General features: G+C 40.4%; 1 protein-coding gene across 4 annotated transcripts in view; it reads left to right on the forward strand.

The window, feature by feature from the left end:
• LOC121326046 overlaps positions 1 to 25,034 on the forward strand; it is a 61,324-nt gene that overhangs the window by 19,691 nt on the left and 16,599 nt on the right. For 3 of the 4 annotated variants that reach the window (XM_041269194.1, XM_041269195.1, XM_041269196.1), the window contains 2 exons: positions 6,851 to 6,918; positions 24,350 to 24,529. In XM_041269194.1, the coding sequence (XP_041125128.1) occupies positions 6,864 to 6,918; positions 24,350 to 24,529 (235 nt within the window). In that variant the 5' untranslated portion in view covers positions 6,851 to 6,863. Of the gene's footprint in view, positions 1 to 6,850; positions 6,919 to 23,747; positions 24,086 to 24,332; positions 24,530 to 25,034 lie in introns of those variants that run through there. The other variant, XM_041269197.1, reaches the window with a different exon arrangement.

Below are 25,034 nucleotides of genomic sequence, written 5' to 3' on the forward strand. Positions count from 1 at the left end.
CAATAGGTGGCTAAAAACTGTCCCCTTAATAGAAAGATAATTCTGTCTGTGGATATTACATAGTTATAATATCATCTATAATGCTTCACTAACACTCTATATCATAGTTATTAAGCATATATTATATATTTATAAAACATTTATGAAACATTAATAAGCAACACTTTCATATAAAGTGATGCCTATTTAAAATGTGTAAATTTGTTTTCGTTTAAAATGTAGCCTGCTGTAAAATGCGGCTACTAATCACATGACGTGTATTAGTATAATTATACATAAATATAGAATGAAGCAAATGTAAAAAACATCATAATAGAGCATTATAATTCTAGTTGAAATGCGCAGTACAGGAATGCAGCCCCCCTCTCACTCCTGTTCCACCCCACTCACTGTCATTCTCCACATGTGAGCTACAAATAAGCACTTTCTATATTAATGTGGTGCTAAAGAATGACTACAGCAGATGCATCTTCTATATTCCACGAGTGCGCATCACACTGAAGTTTAACTGTATTTGTGAAATTTGATACCAGCACCTGTAATAATATCACAACCTAAAAAAAAAAAAAAAAAAAAAAAGAAATCTACAGCTCTGATCTCTAATGTGTTCTTGTTTACCGGGTGCTAGCCAGCACACCCAACTCGGCCCCATGTGAGTAGTAGGTGGTTAGGCTGAGCAGTGTAAATGTGGGCTGTGTGGGACATGGAACATGTGTGCTTTTATGAGCTCCCATGTGAATTTTACGTACACTTTGGATACATTTTATTGCTTTTAATTAACACATTGAAATACCAAATTCATATCACTGTCATATATGTATATATATATATATATATATATATATATATATATATATATATATATATATATATATATATATATATATATATATATATATTTGTGATTTGGTACTAAATCATTGCTTGGTGCTCGAACACGAGTAGATTATTAAATATATATATCGATCAGGAAGTACCGGAGAAAGTCACTTGTTTTTATTAAATAAAGTTTAAAACCTGAAACATTAGAATCTGGACTTCATTATTATTATTATTATTATTATTATTATTTTATTATTATTATTATTATTATTTATTATTAGTACTAGACTGGATGGCTCATTAAAACATTTGAAACCACATAGAGCCCATACACTGCCCACATAGGGTCAGTGCAGGACATATCCTTTAGCCCAGTTCGTCTTGCCCACTTGGGGTCCACGTGGGGGTATTTCTACAGTAAAAACTGAACTAGTTGTTTCTGAATTGAAGCAGTCTGTAAAATAACCAGTAGGGGGTTGTGTAGCAGACAGTTGTGATGAGAGTTTCCCTATTTACTGTCGGGCAGTCACTGCAGTTACAGGAAGGAGGACAGAAATTACAGCAGCTTCATGCTCCCCCTAGTGTTCATTTATAAAACCACTTTCTCACTTCAGAGATGAATTCAGCTTTTAGGAGTGGTTGAAAAGTGGATGATTACTGTGTTGCTCGAATACTGAGTGTGCCTTGTCAGTAACAGCCTGTGCAGAAACAAAACAGAGAATCACACAGATCACATGTAACAGGATATTAAACACGAGAAAAGATACATGTTCTGAAAGCGTGGATTCAGTGCTCCCTGTTTACTTCTCTGTCTGACTCGCACCTCAAAGAAACACAAAGTATTGAAAACAGGGAATCAGCAAAGGGCTCTTTTACGTGAAAAAAAAAACAGTACTTTTAGTTTCTGATTAACTGTGGAATAACCGCATTTGTGGTATTAAAAAAAAAAAAAATCTAAGCATAAATATTTAATAATGTGTTGATTTCAAAACAGGAAAAGCTGGCCTTCCCTCATCTTTACAACTGAGTACCAATCAACGGCAATTTTTAAAAGCTGATCGGAGGCGGATTTTTGTTTCATCTGGGGTGCTGACATTTTACTGCCCCGACAAAGAAAATGTTTCAAAATTAGCAAAGACAACTGATTCTTCACATAGTCATGACCTTTCCTTAAACCTAACTCAAGAGCTAACAGCTGTGGAAACTGGGATTAGTTTTTTTTTTGCTGAGTTTTATCAGAGATTACACCTTGCCCAGGACTACAATCCCACAATCCACTGCAGATGTGATGCATTTCTAAGGAAACTAAGGAAAGGGATATTTAGTTTGTTTAATCACGACAGGTTTTATATTAAATATGTCAGATTGGTATTGATTAATACCCAATAATTATGTAAACGAGGGCAATCGAGGGACCGCATTATTCTCTGTTGAGTAGTTAACACATTTTGTTCCATATAATGAATGCCAAACAACATCACATTTCTTAAAGGTAATTACTCGGAAATTATGAGTTTCAGGGCACCTCTAGAGATCAATACGAGTATCAGGGCACCTCTAGTGATCAATACGAGTATCAGGGCACCTCTAGTGATCAATAGGAGTATCACACACCTCTAGCCCTTAGCGGTTCATTTATTCAGCGCCTGTCAGGTGCGCCAGGTCCAATTTATTTTCTCACACACTGTTTATTTTACATGTGCTGTTTAAAACTTTTTTTTTTTTCACAGTAAAAAAAGGTTTAAAAGGCCCTGCACTCAGTACTGCATCTCCAGCCAAGCCCCACCCATTGTTTGCTGTATTTATCACATACCTCTTCATAGTCGTGCATATTGTTAACTCCTCTCCTGATCACTCATTTTATCACCAAACTCCTCAATAATGCGATCCAAGTCATTATTTTATTACTATAACATCTCATCAAGCTCTGCAAGTGTCAGTGATATTCTTTGAGCACTCAATGCGGAAGCAGCTATCTTGTTGTTTATGTCCGTGTTAGGTCTGTGGTGCAGGGCCTCTGTGTATTGCTCAGATCTGCTCCTTTTTTTCTGGCTTCTCTCTGCTCCTATCGGTCTCACTCGGCCATTGAAATGTTTTCTCTGCTTTTTCCAGAGAAAAAATGACTAGGGACCTGTGCTTGTGCTTTTTGATGACGTTGGACAGGGTCCGACATCGGACCGGAAAGGAAAAAGCATAATGTCGGACCTGGTCCGACATAGGACCATGAAGGGCTAGTTATTAATATGAGTATCAGGACACCTCTAGTGACCAATACAAGTATCACACATCTCTTGAGATCAATACGAGTATCAGGACACTTCTAGCGATCAATACAAGAATCACACATCTTTGTGATCAATACAAGTGTCAGGACTCCACTAGTGTTCAATACGAGTATCACACATCTCTGTTATGATCAATACGAGTATCACACACCTCTTATGATCAATATGAGCACCACACACCTCTAGTGATCAATACGAGTATCACACACCTCTTGTGATCAATATGAGTACCACACACCTCTAGTGATCAATAAGAGTATCAGGACTCCTCTAGTGATCAATAAGAGTTTCAGGGCACCTCTAGTGATCAATACAAGTATCACACACCTGTAATGATCAGTATTGCACACCTCCAGTGATCAATACGAATAACACGACTCTTCTAGTGATCAATACGAGTATTACACACCTCTAGTGATCAATAAGAGTTTCAAGGCACCTCTAGTGATCAATACAAGTATCACACACCTGTAATGATCAGTACGAGTATCGCACACCTCTAGTGATCAATACGAGTAAGAGGACTCCTCTAGTGATCAATACAAGTATCAGGACACCTCTAGTGATCGAATCGTGAGATGTGGAGTGTTCACTGTGTAAAGTGTCCCTTTCAGTGTAAAGTCTGGAGAGTGTGGTGTCTCTGTGTTCCTGCAAAGAGGGGGTGAGAAATGGTTGAATGAAGCAGCGCTCTGTGGCTGCTGTGGTCTCGCTCAGATCTTGAAATCTGAAGGAAGTTGGGCATGGAGGGGGTTGTAAAAATATATTTCGCAGAACAAAGGCACTGCAGGGGGGAAAAGAGTGACAGAAGACAAAAATATCGACAGCCCACCTCAAAACACTTTAACCAGCTTCATATCTGCTGCTTCAGAGGAATGCACACCAAGCCATTCTCTCAGCTCCTGTCAGCACGGCAGCATTATCAAAGCAGTGCTAACCACATCTTCTTTAAAACCCATTCACTTATTAGCTTTATTAACACTATCACTACCTCCCTTTAAAGGAGTGCTAACCATGTTTTAGCTAAATAAATGTATTTAAAATTTAAACAAAACAGTGAAGAAACAAAACATTCTAAGCATTTACCCTTCTAAGTTTATCACATTACATTTGCATGGTAATTTTGTAGTTTTCCCCCATGCTTTGCCCATAGTTTACCATGCTTTAATATGCTTTTACCACACCTCTCTGTGCTCTACAATGCTTACCTGTGCCTTAGAATGTATTCACTGTGCTTTGTTACATTTTGCTCTGCTTTTACTATGGGGCATTTTTTTTTAACATGCTTTGACATACCTCTCTGTGCTTTGCAATGCTTGTCTTTGCTTTACCATGCTTTCACTGTGCTTTATCACACTCTGCCATACTTTGTTATGGAAAATGTTATAAGGGCATTATTTCCTAGATATGTAGAACCAGATTCAGCACAGAGAAAATTAGAAATTGGAAATCTGAGTTGTGTTTCGCTGCAACCCAATAATTATTGAAGCAGGGAAGGTATCAGCGCTCTCGTATTACTGAGAGCAGCACTCCTCGTTGGGCGGGTTCTCCCCGCGGAAAGAACTGTGTCTCTGCATTCCGTTTGCTTCGTATCATTATTTTAGCAAAGAGTTCTGCTTCACACAGCACTAGAGGCTGTGCCTTGCAGATTCAGCAACTATTTACACAGGCTCCGTAAAACTCAGTGTATTCTCTAATTAACATTCCATTCAGTTTATACCCCTAAATGCTGCTATATCTAATCATACAATGAGTTCATGCAATTTCCCTTAATGCACACCTGCCAAAAGAAAACCCCAACAAAACAATCATGTGAGGTCAAATCTTATGTAAGGAACTAATTTGATGTGTGCAAATGAGCACACTACTAATTGCTATGTTAGTATATTTCTATTTATTGATTTCAATATTTAAAAAAATACACACATATAGCATTAGACACAACAAATGTGGCACTTAGTTTGTGTTGAGGAGAAAGACATCTCTGTTGATAACAGCTTACCTCAACTTTGCTCACAATATTGGTTTAGCCTTCATTGACCACTACACTTACAAGAGGCCGTTCATTGAATGGCTACACATTTTTGTGTCTTGCAGCCACTGGGCCAGGCCCCCGGAATAATCTTACCTTTTCAAACATCTGCCTTCCGATTCAGTTATTGCAGTCTGGGATGAACCAAGCCATACAGCATCTCAGATCCACTCAACAAACACAAGAGGAAATCATCACCTTGCGATTAATCAAGATACTTTCTTTACAAGATATAGCCTAATAGAGGTGTGTACAGCTCTAGAATGAACTCATTTTGATTCCTAAAGTCAAATGATACCTGCTGAATAAAATTACATTAACATATTGAATTACATACCGCTTTGTAGTTTTCCATATACAATACTTAATGAAAAACTGACAAATTGAAAAATGTGACATTTCGAAATCTATCATTAAATTCTGTGCTACTAATTATGGCTTCCGGTGAACTTTTCCGATTTTGCAGTTTCTTTGTTACATGATGTTAAATAAAATATCTAAATTCTGTTCATATATATATATATATATATATATATATATATATATATATATATATATATATATAAATGTCTGAATCATAAAATGCTGTATACACAAGACCACAAGCACTACAGCCCAGCTCATTGCAGTGCACCGGTTCCTGAATGGATATCCACCTTGTCTTTTAACAAAATGGTCTGTCATTAAATGATCATTTGATCTGGTTCTGCATAATACAAGTAGCCTATCAGGACCATCACATTTATCATGATGCACTGCATAATACTTAGCATACTGAGACCCTTACAGTCTGAGGAAAGCACTAGCCAAAGTACTCCTCTACTTAATTCAGTGCCAGTGTGTCAGTGAGTCTGTGTGTGACTGTGTGTGTGTGTGTGTGTGTGTGTGTGTGCAGTATCTTTGGTACAGTGCTATGTGTATGTGTCTGTCTGTCTGTGTGTGTGTGTGTGGTGTGTGCAGTATCTTTGGTACAGTGCTGTGTGTGTGTGTGTGTGTGTGTGTGTGTGTGTGTGTGTGTGTGTGCAGTATCTTTGGTACAGTGCTCTGTGTGTGTGTCTGTCTGTCTGTCTCTGTGTGTATGCGTGTGTGTGCGTGGTGTGTGTGCAGCACCTCTGGAACAATGCTCTGTGTATGTGTGTCTGTGTGTGTATGCGTGTGTGTGTGTGGTGTGTGCAGTACCTCTGGCACAGTGCTCTGTGTGTGTGTGTCTGTGTATGTGTGGTGTGCAGTATGTCAGGTAGTGGGTGTGTGGTTGATTCTATGCTAGCTCACACGGCTTTCTGGTTCGCCCACTGTGCTAGCAGGAGCCTTTCATATTGTGCCTCCCTCCTTCCTTCCCTCCCTTCCTGCCTCTCTCCCTCCATAGCAATACTGTCACTGTCCCCATTTAAATGAACGCTTACCATGGCTTCTTTAAAACCCTTGTCCTATCACTTATTAGCATTAGCAACATTACCACTGCTTCCCCTGAAAGTAAGCCTAACTAAGGCTTTAGAATCCAGTCTCTTAAACATATTCTGATAATATTGTATAATATACTTGGGAATGAGCAGATATTTCAAAGACAATGCTGTAGAATGAAACATGGCTTTTTGCTTCGCTCCAGACTGGAACCCAGGGCTCCAGAGTGGGGTGAAGGACAGGACTGCGAGGCCAGTGTAGACTCAATTCCCCTGGTGTGATTTTTTTGTTGTGTATGTTTTGTTTCGTGCAGATGTTCTGGAGAGATGTGTTTGTACGAGAGGAAGACTGTATTCGTGTCGCTGTGGGTCTGGTGCACAGGTGAGTTCCAGTCTCTTGTGTTGATCTGTGTATTTAGTCTTCATGAGTGACAGGGTGAAAACCCCTCACTTGTAAAAAGTGTTTCTTTTGGATTATTTTTTGTTAACACTGTAACCTAGTTGAGTTCTAGTCTCTTGTGTTGATCTGTGTATTTAATCTTCATGAGTGACAGGGTGAAAACCCCTCACTTGTAAAAAGTGTTTATCTTGGATTATTTTGTGTTAACACTGTAACCTATATTATACCAGCACATCCATATTCTGCAGTATAAATGTGCAGAATTATTCCACTAGCAATATCAATAATAATATTATCTTTATTGTCATTTTTTAATGTGTTTATTTAATACATGTTCAGTAGTGTTTGTTGTTAAGTGTGTATATTGATTGGACCCAGCAATGGGGTAAGGTTAGGCCTGCACTGCATTTCCATGTGAGAATGTGGCTAGAATTAAAGAAACTCTGGACCTTGATTGCAGGACCAGTTAATCAATAATTGATTGTGTTTTAAATGAGGCAGGTGTATTTTTTTTATTTATCCTCTATCTAACTAGGTAGTCACATTGAGATTAAAACCTATTTTACAAGTGAGACATACTCAAGCAGGTAGCAGCAAGTCAATCAGACAACAAGAACAAATACACAATAAAATACAATTAAGACACAGGCAAATCACATTTAAAACCATAATCAAAATACACAAAAGTAGTCAACTATTTAAAACAAGTACAACTCTCAGTCACAATCATGCAGTTTACTCTTAAATTGCAATAGATATATCTGGGTCTGCATCTTTACTTTGGACTGGAACTCATTCCAGGACCATGGGGCAAAATAAGCAAAGGATCCTTTACCAGCCTCATTTGAGAAAAGAATGAGATCTGAGGCTATGGTTACTATTGGAAGCTAGAAGGTATTAATTTAAATAATAGGGTAATTTACATTGAATAGTCTTATATACCAGAATATACCAGTGCTTCAACCTGCATAAAGCCAAAGAAGTCCAGCCTACCAAATCGTATAATATACAGTGATGAGTATTAAATCTTGCATTTGTATTGTACCTCAATGCTGCATGATATAGTGAGTCCAGTTTACCTGAAGTTGATGGTGATGCAAACCTATATACTGCATCACCATAGTCAATTTACGGCAAAAACATACAAGCAATAAGCCTCTTTTTTGTTTCCATAGAAAAAAACAACATTTCAGTCTGTACAAAAAAACCAACATAAATTTCAGTTTTTTTTGCAAGATGTTCAATATGAGCCTAAAAATTCAGATTCCTATCCAACTAGATACCTAAATACTTGTATTTATCAACAAACTCAATGTCCTTGTGATCTAAAGTAACTAAAGTTAGCGTCACAGGAGCAGTTTTCCTTGCAGCAGAGAACACCATAGCTTTAGTCTTACTGGAATTTAAAAGAAGCTTTAGATCAATTAAAGCTTTTTGAATGGAGTCAAAATCAGATTGTAAATTAGTAACTGAACTGAAACTGAAAACTATCAAAACCAGGAGGGCTGTTACTCTCTCAATTATATGTGGTCTTGACACTAGAGGCTTCTTTATTTTGTTCAAAAATATGACCTGCTTTGAAAAAACGCTCATTAAAAGCATGTAACATGCTAGTTTTATCAGAAACAATATTATTATTTTTATGCTGTAAAGATGTTATAGTTTTCCAGAAATGAGTATGATTACTATATTCTTCAGTCATTCTTTCAGATAATAATCAGATTTAGATGTCTTAGTTAATAAAGTACACTTATTTCTCAATTTTATAAATGCACACCAGTCCTGTGTATTTTTGGTCTTTCTAGCTACAGCCCAACATCTGTTCCTTTGATGTATAAGTTCAGCAAGATCCTGAGTAAACCAAGGATTATCTCTACCTTTCACTTTGAACTTCTTTATAGGTGCATGTTTATTAGCTATTTTTATGAACTGCTGTTGAAAGAATGTCACAGCCTCCTCAACTGTTGGGATTAATACAATTCTAGCCCAATCAAGACTTAAAAAATCATGTAAAAACGCCTGCTCAGTAAAATGTTTAAAACAACATTTAAAAACAATACAGGGAGTGGATTTTGGAATTTTAGTACTTCTTAGACATGCTACAGTACAGCGATCGCTCAAATAGTTAGGAAAGATTCCAGTAGCGGAATATTCATGTACATAATTAGTCAGCATAACATCTAATAAGGTATTGCTACTAGCTTTATAGACAAGTTGGGTCAAATGTAAAGAATTACACAATTCTCTAAACCCTTCTGATTTTACAGTTAGCCAGTCCCAATTTAAATCACCAATTAAAATGATCTCTGTGTGAATCAGTTTAGATTAAATTTCTGATAAAGTTCATATAGTTTCACTGACTGCAGAGGGAGGCCTATAACAACCAATAACAGTCAGAGAAGCATCAGAAAGCCCAATCTGCACAGCCAGTAATTCAAATTGATGGGGCACTGATTGTGAAATTAACACTGAAGCATGTAATTTAAGAGTTATGAATATAGCAGCCCCTCCTGCTCTTCCCTTACAATCACATTTATAAACATTGTATCCATCTATTTGCACAATACTGTGAGAAACAGAGGTATTTAACCAAGTTTTAGAAATTACAACAATATCAGGTTTAGCAACTATAAACCAGGATTTCAACAGGTCCAATTTTCGAAGTAGACTCCTTGCTTTAATATGGAGGAAACCAAGACCATGTCTATTCCCAAAATTGGCCGGTATTGAAAGACATTGCAAATTATTTACACCAGGTACCGGACCAGGATTAGCCTGTACATTGCCAGATACTAATAAGAGTAACAAAATCAATAGCCTTTCTAAAGGTTTATTTCCAGCTGACTTCTTTGCCCTTAGATCATATCAACGGTTTTGGAATATATACAGCAAATTTGTGTAACACTAGCAAGGATTGTGGAACAACGGCTTTAGCATCACCACGTTGAAATAATACGTTAACAAAATCAACAGTGGTGAAATAAGAATTAGCAGTGTCTGCCAGAAAAAAAAAAAAAAAAAAAAAAAAAAACCTGCCATACACCTCGTCATTTATTATTGTCCCGCTCAAAACATCACTATCAGATCTCAGGTCAAATATGTCTATTATGTCTAACAAGCCAAGTTAGAAACAACAGTTATGTGAATGTTGGGCCCCAGCACCTTTCCAATTGGGCCTATTTGCTTGATGCTTGACAAGGTTGCCCCAATTGCTTCTCCTAATTTGGGCTTTTGTGTTTGATATCATCACTTTAAATGGCTGTTGCGTTTTTCTAACTTGTTTTTTATATTTGCAAATTTTTTTATGACAGGTATCACTTATTTTTTTACTTCATCAAATAATGAATAAAGCGAGGGAAAGATATAAAGACAGTAATAAGTAGAGTAATATACAAGAAATGAGAAAAGATTTGAAAGTAAAATAATGCCAGAAAGGACTTTTGGCCATTATTGAAAGTGTAAACATTGTATTCTTTTAGATGCAAATGTACATCCGTCAGTGGTGAAAACAATATGTCTATTTTGGTAGGTATTAATATATTTATATTTACATAGGTACAAAACTACAATGTTATGAATGGTTAAAAAGGTACATATGCATGTCAGTGCTAAAGGGTAGTATACTAACACATTTTAATACTGAAAAGAAAACATTCTCCCTGTTGTAGAGGTGTTATGAAGTTAGGCCAATGCAAGGCATTTGTAAAGCCTTCAATCTCTTCATAAAAGGCCATATCCATTCCTTTGCTTTTCTTGGCCATGGTTTGACTTCAATGACTGCAGCATTTGCAACCACCCATTTTCCAGTAGCACCCACAGCAAGAAGAGAGACACACACACACACAAAGAACATGTTGTCCAGAGGTCACACCCCCCTGCTTGCACCACAGTTCTGACTGAGGTCTCTGCTGTCAGTTTCACACACAGGAACACCCAGAGTGTGAGCGTAGTGGAGCGAGCCATTTGTATATGTAGCAGGGGAGCAGAGTGGTGTTGTTCCTTGAGTGGACAAAAGAAAAACAAGCAAACCGCAGATTTTTTCAAGAAAGCTGGGAGACTTTGTATAAATGGATTTTATATGTTTAAACGCTGCAATAACAGTCCTGCTTGTGAAGCATCCACACTATAATCTGACAGAACAGGTGATTTATTTGCACTGTGTGCAGAAAATTATTTTCACCAGTCCTGGATCTACAGACAGACAGTCCCACACTGTAAAAAATCCATTTAAAAAAAAAAAAAAAAAAAAAAAAAAAATGTAAAAAAAAATTAAGAAAAATTGGCTTAAAATAAGCAAAATTTTCAGTCAATGGGGTGAGATAATTTGACTTGGTAAGATTTCAAAAAATGTCTTAAAATAAGAAAAATTAGCTTGCTCAGAGAAAACCACCAACATCTTAAAAAAAGAGTAAAACAATCAAAAATTACTATTTTTTTTGCTCAATTTAGGACTATAATCCATTGTAATAGTATGATTATAAGGCACAAAATCTTTAAAACAAGAAAATTACACTTACTTTACTAGGCTACATGACTAGAATTGAGTAGATTTACATTGATGAAAGCAGAATTCTAAGATAGAAAAACAAGCCTTTTTTGCTTCATATAGGAAAAAGTAAATTGTCGTAGTACGATTGTAACGCATAAAATCCTTAAAACAAGAAAATTACGCTCATTTTACTTGAGCTACATTACAAAACAAGAAAACAATGCTCATTCTGTTCAAGTGATGTTACCCAAACTTAGTATTATATCACTTAATTTAGGCAAATGTCTAGAATAACAACTTAGCAAAAACAATGTTGAATTAAAACATTGATGCTTGTCCCACAACAACTGCTTAAAACCTAGGCAGAAATCAATTTACCTGATGCACAGCCTTGCTTAATATTCATTTAAGCAACAATCACAGGGTTAAAATAGATTGGAACAAGAAATAAGCAAACATATCAAATTTTAAAACCTTTATTTGACATTTCACACTCACATTCTTGTGCACATGAACATTTACCAGTCAGAGAAGGGAAAACGAGGCATGCCTGGCCTAAATATTAGTAACATCAAATTATCAAAAAATACTGCTTTTTCTTTTTTAGAAATCACATTTAATGTGCACATAATTTGAATGCTTTGTCTCGCCATAAACTTTATGGACATTTTTTGCAGTGTATACCAAAACTAACTGACAAGAGAACTACTACATCTAGTACAACATTGACAACATTCAAAAATCTGATTATGTCTTACCAATATCAATATCTGAACTTTAAATTATGACTCTGCCGAGCCGTAAACTCCATATTCCCATCCTAAATGACAAAAGTTAAGCAAACAACTATTCAATGTTACCAGATGAAATTGGGAAGATTTTTCTAAAGAGGAACCAAACGTTTTTTATAAACAATCATAATAGCAAGGTAAGCTGTTCAACATCTTCAAACAATTGAGTGCAAGGGAACCACATTGTCTGGATTCTGGTACATATAAACTGCTCAGTCCATTCTAAAATAAATTTGGCAGGTACATTGGCCTAAATTATAAAAACATTGTATACAATTACAATCAAAACAACTAGTAATGCTATTCACTGTTACACAATGTCAGGGATGTGAAAACCAAGCATCACTCTGACCTTATAAACATTAGTAACAGAAAATCAAGTGATCCAGCCATTACATCTAGCCCTCTCAACTTCATCCACCTCTGTAGTATTGCAAGTTGTTTGACCACACCTGTAAACTTTTGTTTAACAAAAAATGTGTTTGACCACAAAAACAAAGAACAGTCTAGTAGTGCTGGTCTATGTTGTAAGATGAAACAGCAAATGTTGTCAAGACTGTCATCCCTCTTGACAAAAAATAACTTCCTGTTAACAAAATGCTCCTGGTGTGGTGCACGCCTTGCTTGCCATGTTTACATCTCCATCATTATCACAAAAGAGTTAAGTGGCTTTCTTTTTGCAGCCTTCACTTAAGACATTTTTTCAGCTCACCAATCACCTTTTTGCACCTGTTGCATCTCTCTCATGGGTGGCATCTTGCAGAACTTCAGTCTGCAACACTGCTAGCACTGCTGCCATGCATTTCGGGTAGGTCATGTGAAGCACATAATAGTAAGCCATCACATTTTCTTCAGCTATGCATCGGGATTCTCTGAAGGCTAAAAAAAAAAAAAGAAGTAAAACTGAATGTAAGACCAAAAGAGCTGATAGGAGGAAAAAAGGAGAGGAGGAAAAGAGAAGTCACACGTGTCAGTTTTACAACTGAAGGTATAACAGACAGGAGTCAGTCCAAGCTAGTTGATGTAAGACTGCAAAAAAAACACACATTACCGTAAAAAACATGTGCAATTCCCTCACTTCCATTTCCCAGTTTCTTCGGTGGTAGTGATGGAGATGGAAACATGGCAGGCAAAGCCTTCAAGATGGCGATGGCCCTTTCTTCTCTTTGAGAAAACAGGAATAACAATGGGAATTATTTTCTGTTAGTAGTATGCGACTGACTATGAACTAATGGGTATTGAGTCAAACCTTACCCGAGTCAAGAGTTGTTGGTGGCTTGAGCACTTTCTTCATCATACCGAAGCAAAATAACTGATCCTGGAAAGCACACCATCTTCTCTTTATTTCAACAATGTAGTCTGGGTTATCTCTGGCAATGACTGCTACGCTGCTCATCAAGTACTAGAGAAATATTTCAACATTGGAAATTGTTTTGACAAATCAGAAACAAATGCTCCTAAGAATAAGAAATATGCAATTTACCTCTTAAGGTATAAAAAGGAAACTAACATGTTTTAATGGGTTGGTATGAAATATCAAGGTGTTTCATAGGTATTAACTTGCATGATCCAAATCCCTGAAGGGTCCTTAAGGGTACCAGAGTCAATAAATGCTCTTCTTGCTTCAAATTCTAAGTAGCTGGGCTATGACTTCTTTGTTGGGTTTGGGCCTGTTTAAAACTTCCCGGAGTGTATTATAGTGCCTTGCTTGGGCCTGTTGGCTATCCATCATTGAGGTCCCTGGAAGAAGAAAAAAAAAAGTATTTTCTGCAGTGCACAATAAAATGCTTTAGTTTAAATATCTGCAGTTTACCCCGCAAATTTCAGAAATGCTGTGAGGTGGTGTTCTCACCTTCTTTGGTGTCAGTATCATTCCCATGTCCACTGGTAGATCTTTCAGGTGTACTGCTCCTTGCAGGTTAGAGATCTAATATTACAGTTGAAGCACCTGACTCTTCGTCATACTCATCTGATGCCAAAAGGCTCTTATAACTTGTGGGCGCAGCATCCATTCTCAGCCTTTTCTTTCCTCAACCCCTTACAAGTGTAGGACCCTGCATTTTCTGAGGTGTCCTAATGTTCTGGATCTTCTTTATCAATTGCTTGGAGAGCAAATCCTAATCATACAGAAAAAATAAATATTCGTGTCAAAGTACTTAGAATTAGATAAAGGGTTGTACGTTATGCACTTGTTCCAAATCAAACATGAAAATACACCACAAAGTACCACTGAAACAGGAAAATAAGACTTAAGCAGCACAGGGATCCCCTAGTTTTGAATAGTTGATTAAATCATGTAAATAGGAAGAGTCAAATTAACAAGAACATAACCTTCACGGTATAACATTTTTACAAAGCTTTAACTTGCAGGTCAGAAATACACCTTTCAAACCAAGAAACAAAGGTAAACTTTTAGTTAACATTTATTTTATTTTGTTAAAATATACCTACCAAAGCGGGCCGACTGCCACAAAAACTCCCCCCCAGCATGGGATAGAATTCCACCAGCCGCTTTGCCATTGAAGTAATCTCACGTTTGGAGGGATACCTGTCGTCTTCTGCTGTTGCCCTCAATATTGAAACCATATTGGTTATGGTGTTTCTCACTAATCTGCGCTTCATTAAAAAATAAAATAAAATAAAAAAAATAACTCTTTCCTACATTGCTCCAACTCGCTGTCTGTATAAATTACATATTCTGGGCTAGGTAGTTTCATAATTTTTGTTATCAGATCTTATCAGTTAGTTTTGATATACACTGCAAAAAAAAATTACATAAACTTTATGGCTAGACAATGCATTCAAATGAACTAAGAATCTAACATGATTTCTAAAAAAGGAAAAGCAGTGTTTTTTAATAATTTGATGTTACTAATATTTAGGCCAATCTTGCCTAGTTTTCCCTTCTCTGACTGGTAAATGTTCATGTGTCTGTTTAGAACGGCACAGTAATGCCACATTTTTCTTTATCTGACTGGTAAATGTGCACAAGAATGTAAGCGTGAAATGTCATATAAATGTTTTAAAAGAATTTGATATGTTTGCTGATTTCTTGAGCCAATTAAGTGAAACAAACGTATTTGCTCTGCATGTGGTTGGCGTGGCAGTGTGCCAGTAAATTGATTTTAGGTAATGTTAAAACTAAGGTTTTTCACAATCATGTAATACTTTTTTGCAAATGTATGTTGAAATTCCACAGCAAGTTTCTCAAGTTTAATTGTACAGCAAAATGAAAAGGTGCCATTCATTTTGAATTGCACCCCACTTTGTTTGCATTGATTTAAAAGATCAGAATGTATGCTGATCGATATGTCTTGCCAATGTTTGTATCAAAACAGACATGCCTTTTGTTGAGTGGATTTTTTAACAATATGAACTCATTTTAGAAGATTTTACACACTGTACATTTGGTCATACAGATTTAAACCAGTTTTTGTTCTCAGTTGTTTGGAGCATTGAAGGACTTTATTATTAGTGACATTTATTTTGATAAAACCCTTAACACCAAATTATCTTATTTTCAGAACATCAATGTGTCAAATTCTTAAAACAAGAAAACTTATCTGGTCATTTCTCATGCCAAAGCCATTTAGCAGCTTTGATTTTCTTTTAGTGAAAAAAAGCTTAAATTACTCATGAAATTCTTGAAATTAAGATACATTTTCTAAGTAAAATATGTTAAGACTTATTTTCTTATATCAAGCAAAATATTCTTACAGACAAAATGCTTAGTAAGTAAAAATATCTTAACACTAAAATAATAGGAATTATTTGCCTAAAAAAGGCTAATATTTTATTTTTTACAGTGCAAGCTTGAAACATGTTACTCTTTATAGATAAGAACTCAACTTTATTATGAATATTGTGTTATTATGTTTTAAGCAACATACTACGATAGTGTTAAATATGGTAATTGTTTCTTTATTAGTTTTAAAATGTTTAGTAAAAGATGACCTATTGTTTGACCTCGTTAGTACAACTTGCCCCATGACATCTTTAGTCAGGTTCGTAACTATTGGGTGCCAAGTGTAAAAAAAAAAAGCGTTAATATTTTTATATGTCTATTTTTCCAGATTTAAATTAAATCTTGAATTTTTTCCTCAGATTTATAAATATTGTGAAAATAAATATATTTTTAAGTGTGTACCTTCAGATATAATTTATAAATCTAGTTACAAGAAAGATTTAGCTAAATATTTAATCAAATCTTAACTCTCGTAACAAGAGTTCCCTTTCAATTCGAATGACAACCATTACCGAACGGGAAGAGCCTCTCTGACCGTCAATCTCTGACCAAATATACAAAAGCTGCCCTGTCAGGGCCCGGGTGTGAGGGGGAAGTCCCGCCCACCTTCTGCGGACGAGGGACGTTCTCACAGTAGCACGTCGCCATTTCTCTCTTCTCTCTGAGGCAGGTCGTAAATTGCTTCTGTGTTTGCGATCCGAATTTGACAGATTTATTTGGTTTCAAAATAAATTAAATAAAAATCCACAGTAATCACGCTCTCGAGTGTTGGTAACACTGCTCTCGCTATATTCCCACGTCAGTTTTCTGGCTAGAGCTGGTTTCGACCCCTCTTCAGGGATTAGCGAGCGGCCTTTACTCTCTCACTACACGAGGCTTTGTGTAGTTGATGCACCGTATGAGAGCTGTTGTGGTGCTGTAAGGATACCCGGTGGGCTCGCGGCATCGTCCTCTACACCGATTTAATCACAGTGACCAAAAAATAAAAAATAAAGCTTGGGCTTAGCTCCCCCTTCAATCCTCGGGCTTTCCTAGCGCGGCTGCGCTTGCCCTCGGTGACCACGGCGACTGAATCAGTTGCATATCCCGGCATCGACCGCGGTTTTTCCCGCCGATCGCGAGGTTGAAGAAACAGCGCCTACCCGGTCCCGATTGACTCAGCACCGGTGTAAACATCTTCAGCACCGCATACAGCTCGGCTCCGACCGTGCCTACCATAAGCACCGACCTTGGAACAGGTCCACTCGGCACGACTGTCTCGGCATCGGCAGCGCGTTTCTCGGCGCCGTTCCCGGCACCGATTGATTCGGCACCGGCGAACCTCTTCGAGGCCGTCTACAGCCCGACACTGACCGCTCTACATGCCTTACATTGCTTTTGCTTTTACGTACTGAATTTGTCCAATTTGTTGGATTTATCTGCAAATTAAAGATGAATTCACGGTAAAAATCACGCTTAAGCGTGTCTAAAAGAGTGCCCTTGCTTTATTCTTGCGTCAGTTTGTTTCGGCACCTGGGAATAGCTTCGAGGCCATCTACAGCCCAGCTCCGACTGCTCTACACGTTGGCATCAACATCAGTGCCGATTGACTCCGCTCCGCCCACTTGGCACCGACCGCACTCATCTTGACGTCGACCTCGGCGCCAACAGCGTGCGCCTCAACGATGATCTTGGAACCGACTGATCGTTTAAAAAAAAAAAAAAAAAATGCATCTGCAGGCTGCACAGCAGTTTATTAAAAAAAAAAAAAAAAAAACAATAAAAACCCAACTGCAAACATGTCAGTGCAGTCGACTGGGTCTTCAGCTGGCTTCCATCAGTGTGACCGGTGCTCTGCTAAGCTGACCAGGCAGGACGAACATTGATCCTGCGCCAGGTCCCTAGGGCCAGAACACGCGGCCAAGACACTGGCAGATGAGCTGGACTGCTCTCCATGTCGGAAGTTCTCGTGGAGAACTAAGCGATGGAGAGCAGCCTTATCCCCAGCAGAGTCTTTCTTCCAACCAGGGGAGAATGAGATCAGTGGTCCAAGAGCCACCACAGAGGTTATCCAGGACACCCCCTGCTCTCACGCTCATCTGGGTCACCCTCCCCTACCGCACCACCAGTACAGACGTGCAGACACCTCTCAAGGGAGGCGAGATGGTCACTGCCGAGGCGGTACCACTCGAGGGGACGCTCACCAGGGGACAGGCTGTCGCCGTGCAGGCACCGCTCCCCTTTCCCAAGGGACAGGTGGTCGTGGCTCAGACACCACTCCCCTTCTCCACGCAGGCGCAGACGTGCACCGTCACAGTCGCCTCGAAGGCGCCCAAGCTCGGCCGAGTGGCGCCTTGTGGAGCTGGCAGAGACTGTAAGGGGTCAGCAGACCATGCTGGAGACTCTATTGAAATCTCAGGGCAGGCTGCCCCCTACCACCGGGCAGCTCCAGTCTCCACTGTCTCATTCCCCATCCCCTCTGCTTAGACCCCCAAGCCCAGACAAGCTATCCTTGTCCGTGTCCAGATTGGACATCTCGGACCCAGCCACCTCCATCGGGCAGGCCACGGTTGCAGAGGGAAGAGTTCCGGGCCCTAATACAGCGTGCAGCTGTAGCACGGATGTTCCCTGGCCGGTAGAACAAAAGGGAAAGGGGAACTGCTTCAGCCAGCAGAAAGGGCATCCACAGCATGCCCTCCCTAGATGCCAAGACTTCCTGGAACTAGCGTGCTCCTCCTGGAGCAACCCAGCGTCTGTACCCTCAGCCTGAAGAACAGCAGAGTTTCTGCTGCTTACTGCAGGAGCCCAAGAAGCGGGCCAAGGCATATTCCCCACTATCGGGGACACGGTCACGGTTTTGGTGCAAGGTTCCACCTTCACCAAGGGGGATAAAGACCCAATCTGTCCATCCAAGCCTTGCAGAACGACAGATGCAATGCTCAAAAAAATCTTACGCATCGGCAGCGCTGTCGACCTGAGCAGCAAATGCCATGGCCATACTGGCGCTCTACCAGAATCAGTTGGCAGAGAGGCTGCAGTTGAGGGCTACACAGGCAGACACGGGGGAGTTCCAGGCAGTGGCTAAGGCGATGACCGACCTAATAGAGGAGTTAGGTCAGGCATCAGGGAGGTCGCTGGTGGCGTTGGTGGCCGCCTGCCAGCATTTGTGGCTGACACAAGCCAAGGTCATGGAGTCCGAAAAGGTGGTGCTACTGGACGATGGACGTAAGCCTTGAGAGGTCCCACAAGGCCACGGAGGTCGCCTCCAAGTTTTCGCACCTTCCAGCTTACCATCAGCATCCAAGGTGGCATTCTCAGCCTGCCAGGGTGAAAGGGTCTGAATATTGCCCTCCACCCCAGAATAGACAAGCAGTCAGAGGCAAAGGCAGGCCCAGCTGCAGGGGACCACCGCAGGCCAGGGGTAGCCAGTTCTCTGGCTGGAGACTGAGGCCAGGGCCTAAGAAAGACCCGCCCCCTCCCAAGCCCAAGGGTGACCACCCCAGAGGGGACCCAGCAGCCACCAAATGCCCCCACAACCGGACTGACCAATGGCAACAACACATGGCAAGGCTGCACCCAGGACTCCTGGGTGCTATCGACAATAAGACACGGATACGCTTTACAATTCCGCATAGGTCCGCCACCCTTCAAGGGTGTGCTCCTCATCACTGTCAAACCAGCGAGGGTGATACTCCTTCAACAGGAGATCACCAATCTTCCAAGGAAAAACACTATACACTTGGTAAGTCCAAGAGATGACCTCAGCGGCTTTTACTGCAGGTACTTCCTGGTGCCCAAAAGGGACTGCAGTTTCAGACCAATTATGGACCTCATGGTCCTCAACTTGTTCCTGAAACAAAGGAAGTTAAACATGTTGACAGCACAGCGTATCCTCCAGTCCGTCCAGCTGGGCGACTGGTTCACATCGATCGACCTGCAAGACACATACTTTCACGTCCCGATCCGTCCCGCGCACAGAAAATATCTGAGCCTCGCCTTTCATTCATACCGTCTCAGTCGACAGTGTTCCTGGGGATCAAACTGAACTCTGTGAGCATGCTTGCCTCACTGTCAGAAGACAGGATTCGGTCATTGGAGACCACACACACTCTCCATATTCAGAGAGGACGCTCTCCTACAGGTCAAACTATATCAAAGTTGTTGGGGCTGATGGCAGCCGCCTTGAGAATCCTTCCACTAGGGCTGCTGAGAATGCGCCCCCTTCACCACGCAGCGCACGGACTCCTGTCCTGGACACACAGAAACTTGCGTTCCATCAGGGCAGTTCACCTTCCCGATGTGGACAACAAGGCAGCAGACCTCCTGTCCAGAGGAGCTGCAGACAGCTTGGAGTGGAGGCTGCATCTTCAGGTGGTGGAGCAGATTTCAGAGAGGTTTCAACCGGCATGAGTCACAGCCAAGTCCACTCATTGCCCTCTATGGTTCTCCATGGAGAGAAACGGGGGTCCCCTAGGAGTAGATGTGCTAGCTCACCCCTGGCCACAGGGGGCCTTGTATATGTTCCCACCAATACCATTAATACCCCTGACACTAGAGAGGAAGAGAGGATCAGGGTGGAGAGAGCACAGGTTCTGCTGGTTGCACCCAGATGGCCGAGATACCCCTTGTTACCGTATCAGCCGTGGCAGCTCCCGCTGTGCAAGGCATAGGCAAGGCTATAATGGCACCGGAACCCAGCCCAGCTCCAACTCTGGGTCTGGCCATTGAATGGAGCCGTCTATTCAGATGAGGTTTCCCAGATGCAGTAGGGCGGCAAGCACTAGAGCCCAGTACTCATATAACAAGACTGGTTCCTTGCCGAAGGTCACAATCCGGTGACTTGCCCAATTGAGACGATATTAACCTTCTTACAACACCTGTTTGATGCAGGAAAATCAGCGTCCACTTTGAAGGTATACCTGATAGCAATATCAGTGTGCCACAACAAAATTAACTCGGGGTCCCCTGGAGCACATTTCCTGGCAGTGCAGTTTCTTAAAGGGGCTTGGAGGCTTCGTCCTTCCATGAAAAGTATGATCCCCAATGGGATCTAGAACTGGTACTGCGGGCCCTTATGGGTCCCCTATTTGAGCCCATGGCGTCGGCAGAACTGCGCTCTGTTTCATTAAAAGTGGCATTTTTAATAGCCATTACATCTGCCAGACAAGTAAGTGAGTTTCATGCGCTGTCCATCAATGACACATGTATGGCTTTCACTGGAAGTGACTCGCGGGTAACATTAAGAACAAATCCATCTTTTTTGCCAAAGGTGGTATCCTCTTTCCATATTAACCAATCAGTGGTTTTGGAAACTTTCAGACCTCCCCCACACAAGTCAGAGGAGGACCGTAGACAGCACACGCTCTGCCCAGTTCGGGCTCTGCGCTGTTATCTGGATAGAACGGCACTGACATCCAACCGGCTGTTTGTCTGCTATGGGTCATGCTCTAGAAGTCATGGCCCTATCGAAACAACATCTAATGCACTGGGTGACAGATGTGATACGCTTGGTGTATGAACAGATGGACTGCCCGTTACAAGAGGACATTACGGCCCATTCTACCAGAAGCCAGGCAACTTCGTGGGCTTTCCTTCATGGCACCTCCTTAGATGAGTTATGCAATGCTTCTACATGGACATGTAGTCAGACATTTGTGCATTTTTACCGCCTTGATGTGACAAACCTCTCTGGGCTCTAGAGTCATGTGGGCTCTGTTGATATTGCCGTGGGGCTGTACTTTCGGTAATCTGGAGCCAAAACAGCTTTTGTACAGCTTTCCCATTCGGTAATGGTTGTCATTCAACCCAGGTTCCCTGAAAGAGAATGACAACCATTACCCTTCAAGGTCGTGTCCCCAGCTGACCTCTGATTTCGAAAGAAAATGGCAATGTGCTACTGTGAGGATGTCCCTCTTCAGCAGGAGGTGGGCGGGACTTACCTGATAGGGCAGCTTGTATATTTGGTCAGAGACTGACGGTCAGAGAGGCTCTTCCCGTTCAGTAATGGTTGTCATTCTCTTTCAGGGAACCAGGGTTATGGTAATAACGTAATGTCTTGTAATGCTGAAATGTCCATATTCCCCGATTAGCATTACAAGAGCCAATCAAATCACGTGGAAGCACAAAGCGGGTGGAGCTCATTTGCATACAAACTCCAGATTTAGCTGGCCAGTTAAATATTTTGCTAAATGTTAAATCGTTTAGATTTAAGATTTAGTTAAATATTTAGCTAAATTTTCAATCTTTTTTTTTTAGAAAGGGGTTCCCAAGTGGTGCATCCAGTAAAGGCGCTTAATGTGGATGTGCCCTATAGCCTGGAGGTTGCAAGTTCAAATGTCACTGCTGACTGTGACCAGGCGTTCCTAGGAGGTGGCGTACAATTGACCCAGCATCACTCACAGGGAGGCAGGGCTAGGTTGGCCAGGTTGTCCTCAGCTCACCACACACCAGCCAGCAACCTCTGTGGTCTGGCCTGTGAGCTACCCAGAGCTGCATTGTTCTCTGACACTGTAGCTCTGAGTGGCTGCATGGTGAGTCTGCAGTGTGTAAAGATGCTGACAGCACACACTTCAGAGGACAGCGTGTGTTCATCTTCACCCCTCCTGAATCAGCACAGGGGTGGTAGCAGTGAGCTGAACACAAAAATAATTGGACACGACTAAATTGGGGAGAAAATCATAATAATCAAAAAAAAAATTGTCAACAATTAAATTTATATTAAAAAAAAATAAATCTTTTTTTAGAGATTTAGCTAGCCAGTTAAATATTTAGCTAAATGTTAAATCTTGTAATTAGATTTATAAATTATATCTGAATGTACACATTTAAAAAAAGATTTATGTTAAATCTGGGAAAAAAGACATGTTAAAATATTAACGCTTTTTTCACACATGGCACCCCATAGTAACCAAGTATAAATCTCCAAATTTTTGTAAATGACTTTACACTTCTAAAGAGCCAACGCGTTTCAGTAAATTAAAACGATACACTTCGCATCCCGTGCAGAGGGAAAAAACAAATGTTGAACAATGTTGAGATGAAGGGAGGTTTCACAGTTCCAATTGAGTGACAGTTTTCTAAGCATTATTTGTGAATGCTTATTCACCATTGCTACACCCTGTTGGAAAATTGACTTTTTTTGCATTTTTTTAAAAATTATTCATTATTTAATCGTAAAATCACAATTTACAAGATTAAATACACTACTATACCTCCTGGGCGCTGCAAACAGGGTAACACGACTGCGATACTGCACGCCGATTTGCTCAGTGAATATGTCAGATTTTACTAAATTAGAAACCTGGCCTATAGCAGGTTATGGAAAGAAACGATCATTTGAGTTGTATTTAATGTGGTGTATATCGTGTTTTGAGGACAAAGGACATTGAACATCAGAAAGTAGGCACTGTGAGATGAAAATATATATATATATATATATATATATATATATATATATATATATATATATATACATACAGCTCTGGAAAAAATTATGGGACCACTGCAAGGTTCTCTGGTTTTACTATTTATAGGTATGTGTTTGGGTAAAATGAACATTTTTGTTTTATTCTATAAACTACTGACAACATTTTTCACTGTGCTTTCACTGTGCTTTATCTCACTTTGCCATACTTTCACTGTGCTTTATCAGTCTTTGCTATGCCTTGACTGTGGGAAACATTTAAAAGAGTGCTGTCATTATATTCACGTCTGTGTGTGTGCTCTGCAGTGGATGGCAGGCTGTGTGTTTGTGTTTGTTATTGCTCCTGTGTAATGGTCCCTGTTCTCTGCAGTGGATGGCAGGCTGTGTGTTTGTGTTTGCTGCTCCTGTGTAAAGGCCCCTGTGCTCTGCAGTGGATGGCAGGCTGTGTGTTTGTATTTGCTGCTCCTGTGTAAAGGCCCCTGTTCTCTGCAGTGGATGGCAGGCTGTGTGTTTGTATTTGCTGCTCCTGTGTAAAGGCCCCTGTTCTCTGCAGTGGATGGCAGGCTGTGTGTTTGTATTTGCTGATCCTGTGTAAAGGCCCCTTTTCTCTGCAGTGGATGGCAGGCTGTGTGTTTGTGTTTGTTATTGCTCCTGTGTAAAGGCCCCTGTGCTCTGCAGTGGATGGCAGGCTGTGTGTTTGTATTTGCTGCTCCTGTGTAAAGGTCCCTGTGCTCTGCAGTGGATGACAGGCTGTGTGTTTGTATTTGCTGCTCCTGTGTAAAGGCCCCTTTTCTCTGCAGTGGATGGCAGGCTGTGTGTTTGTGTTTGTTATTGCTCCTGTGTAAAGGCCCCTTTTCTCTGCAGTGGATGGCAGGCTGTGTGTTTGTGTTTGCTGCTCATGTGTAAAGGCCCCTGTGCTCTGTAGTGGATGGCAGGCTGTGTGTTTGTATTTGCTGCTCCTGTGTAAAGGTCCCTGTTCTCTGCAGTGGCCCTGGATGCCGTGGCTGCCTCTGAGAATATGTTTGGGGTCGTTGATGAGAAGGTGGAGATACCCTGTGAGACCTTGGCCGATAGAAAGTTCAATGTGGTGTGGTCTTTCGGAAAACAGGAGAACATTCAATCACAGAACATTATCAAACAATTTCACATTGGAGGTGTGAGAAAAGGTGAGTTTATTGAGTTTTTTTTTTTTGTTTGTTTTTTACACACGTTTGTATTCTACTAAAAACACTGTCTCGCAGCTAAAAGTTAAGGAAAAATATGATATAATTCCTCCTTGGTGACTGCGTTAGTTCACTACATTATCCCCATGTTTAGTTTCATGAAAGCTGCTGACAAACAGTTAAACAGACAGACAGTGCCCACAATCCTGTTCAGTTTGACACAACAATACACCGTATTCCAATTTCTTCGCTAAAATGGCCTGCATCTTAAATTCGCGTACAGTATAGTGATGCGTGTATTCAAATTGGCAACAAAAGACCTGACTACCGTACCAGCTTGGAAATGTTGATCAGACCCTCATATTCTTCATCATGCCAAGAAATACCAGTTCACAAAACGGGAGAAAATAGGTGAGAGTAATGAAAACTGGAAATGAGAAGCAGTGCATAACTGTGATGCTCTGTGTGACAGCAGACGGCCGCAAATTGCCTCCATATGTCATTTACT

Source organism: Polyodon spathula, chromosome 13 (assembly GCF_017654505.1).
Source record: "Polyodon spathula isolate WHYD16114869_AA chromosome 13, ASM1765450v1, whole genome shotgun sequence".
In the NCBI taxonomy this organism is placed as follows: Eukaryota; Metazoa; Chordata; class Actinopteri; order Acipenseriformes; family Polyodontidae; genus Polyodon; species Polyodon spathula.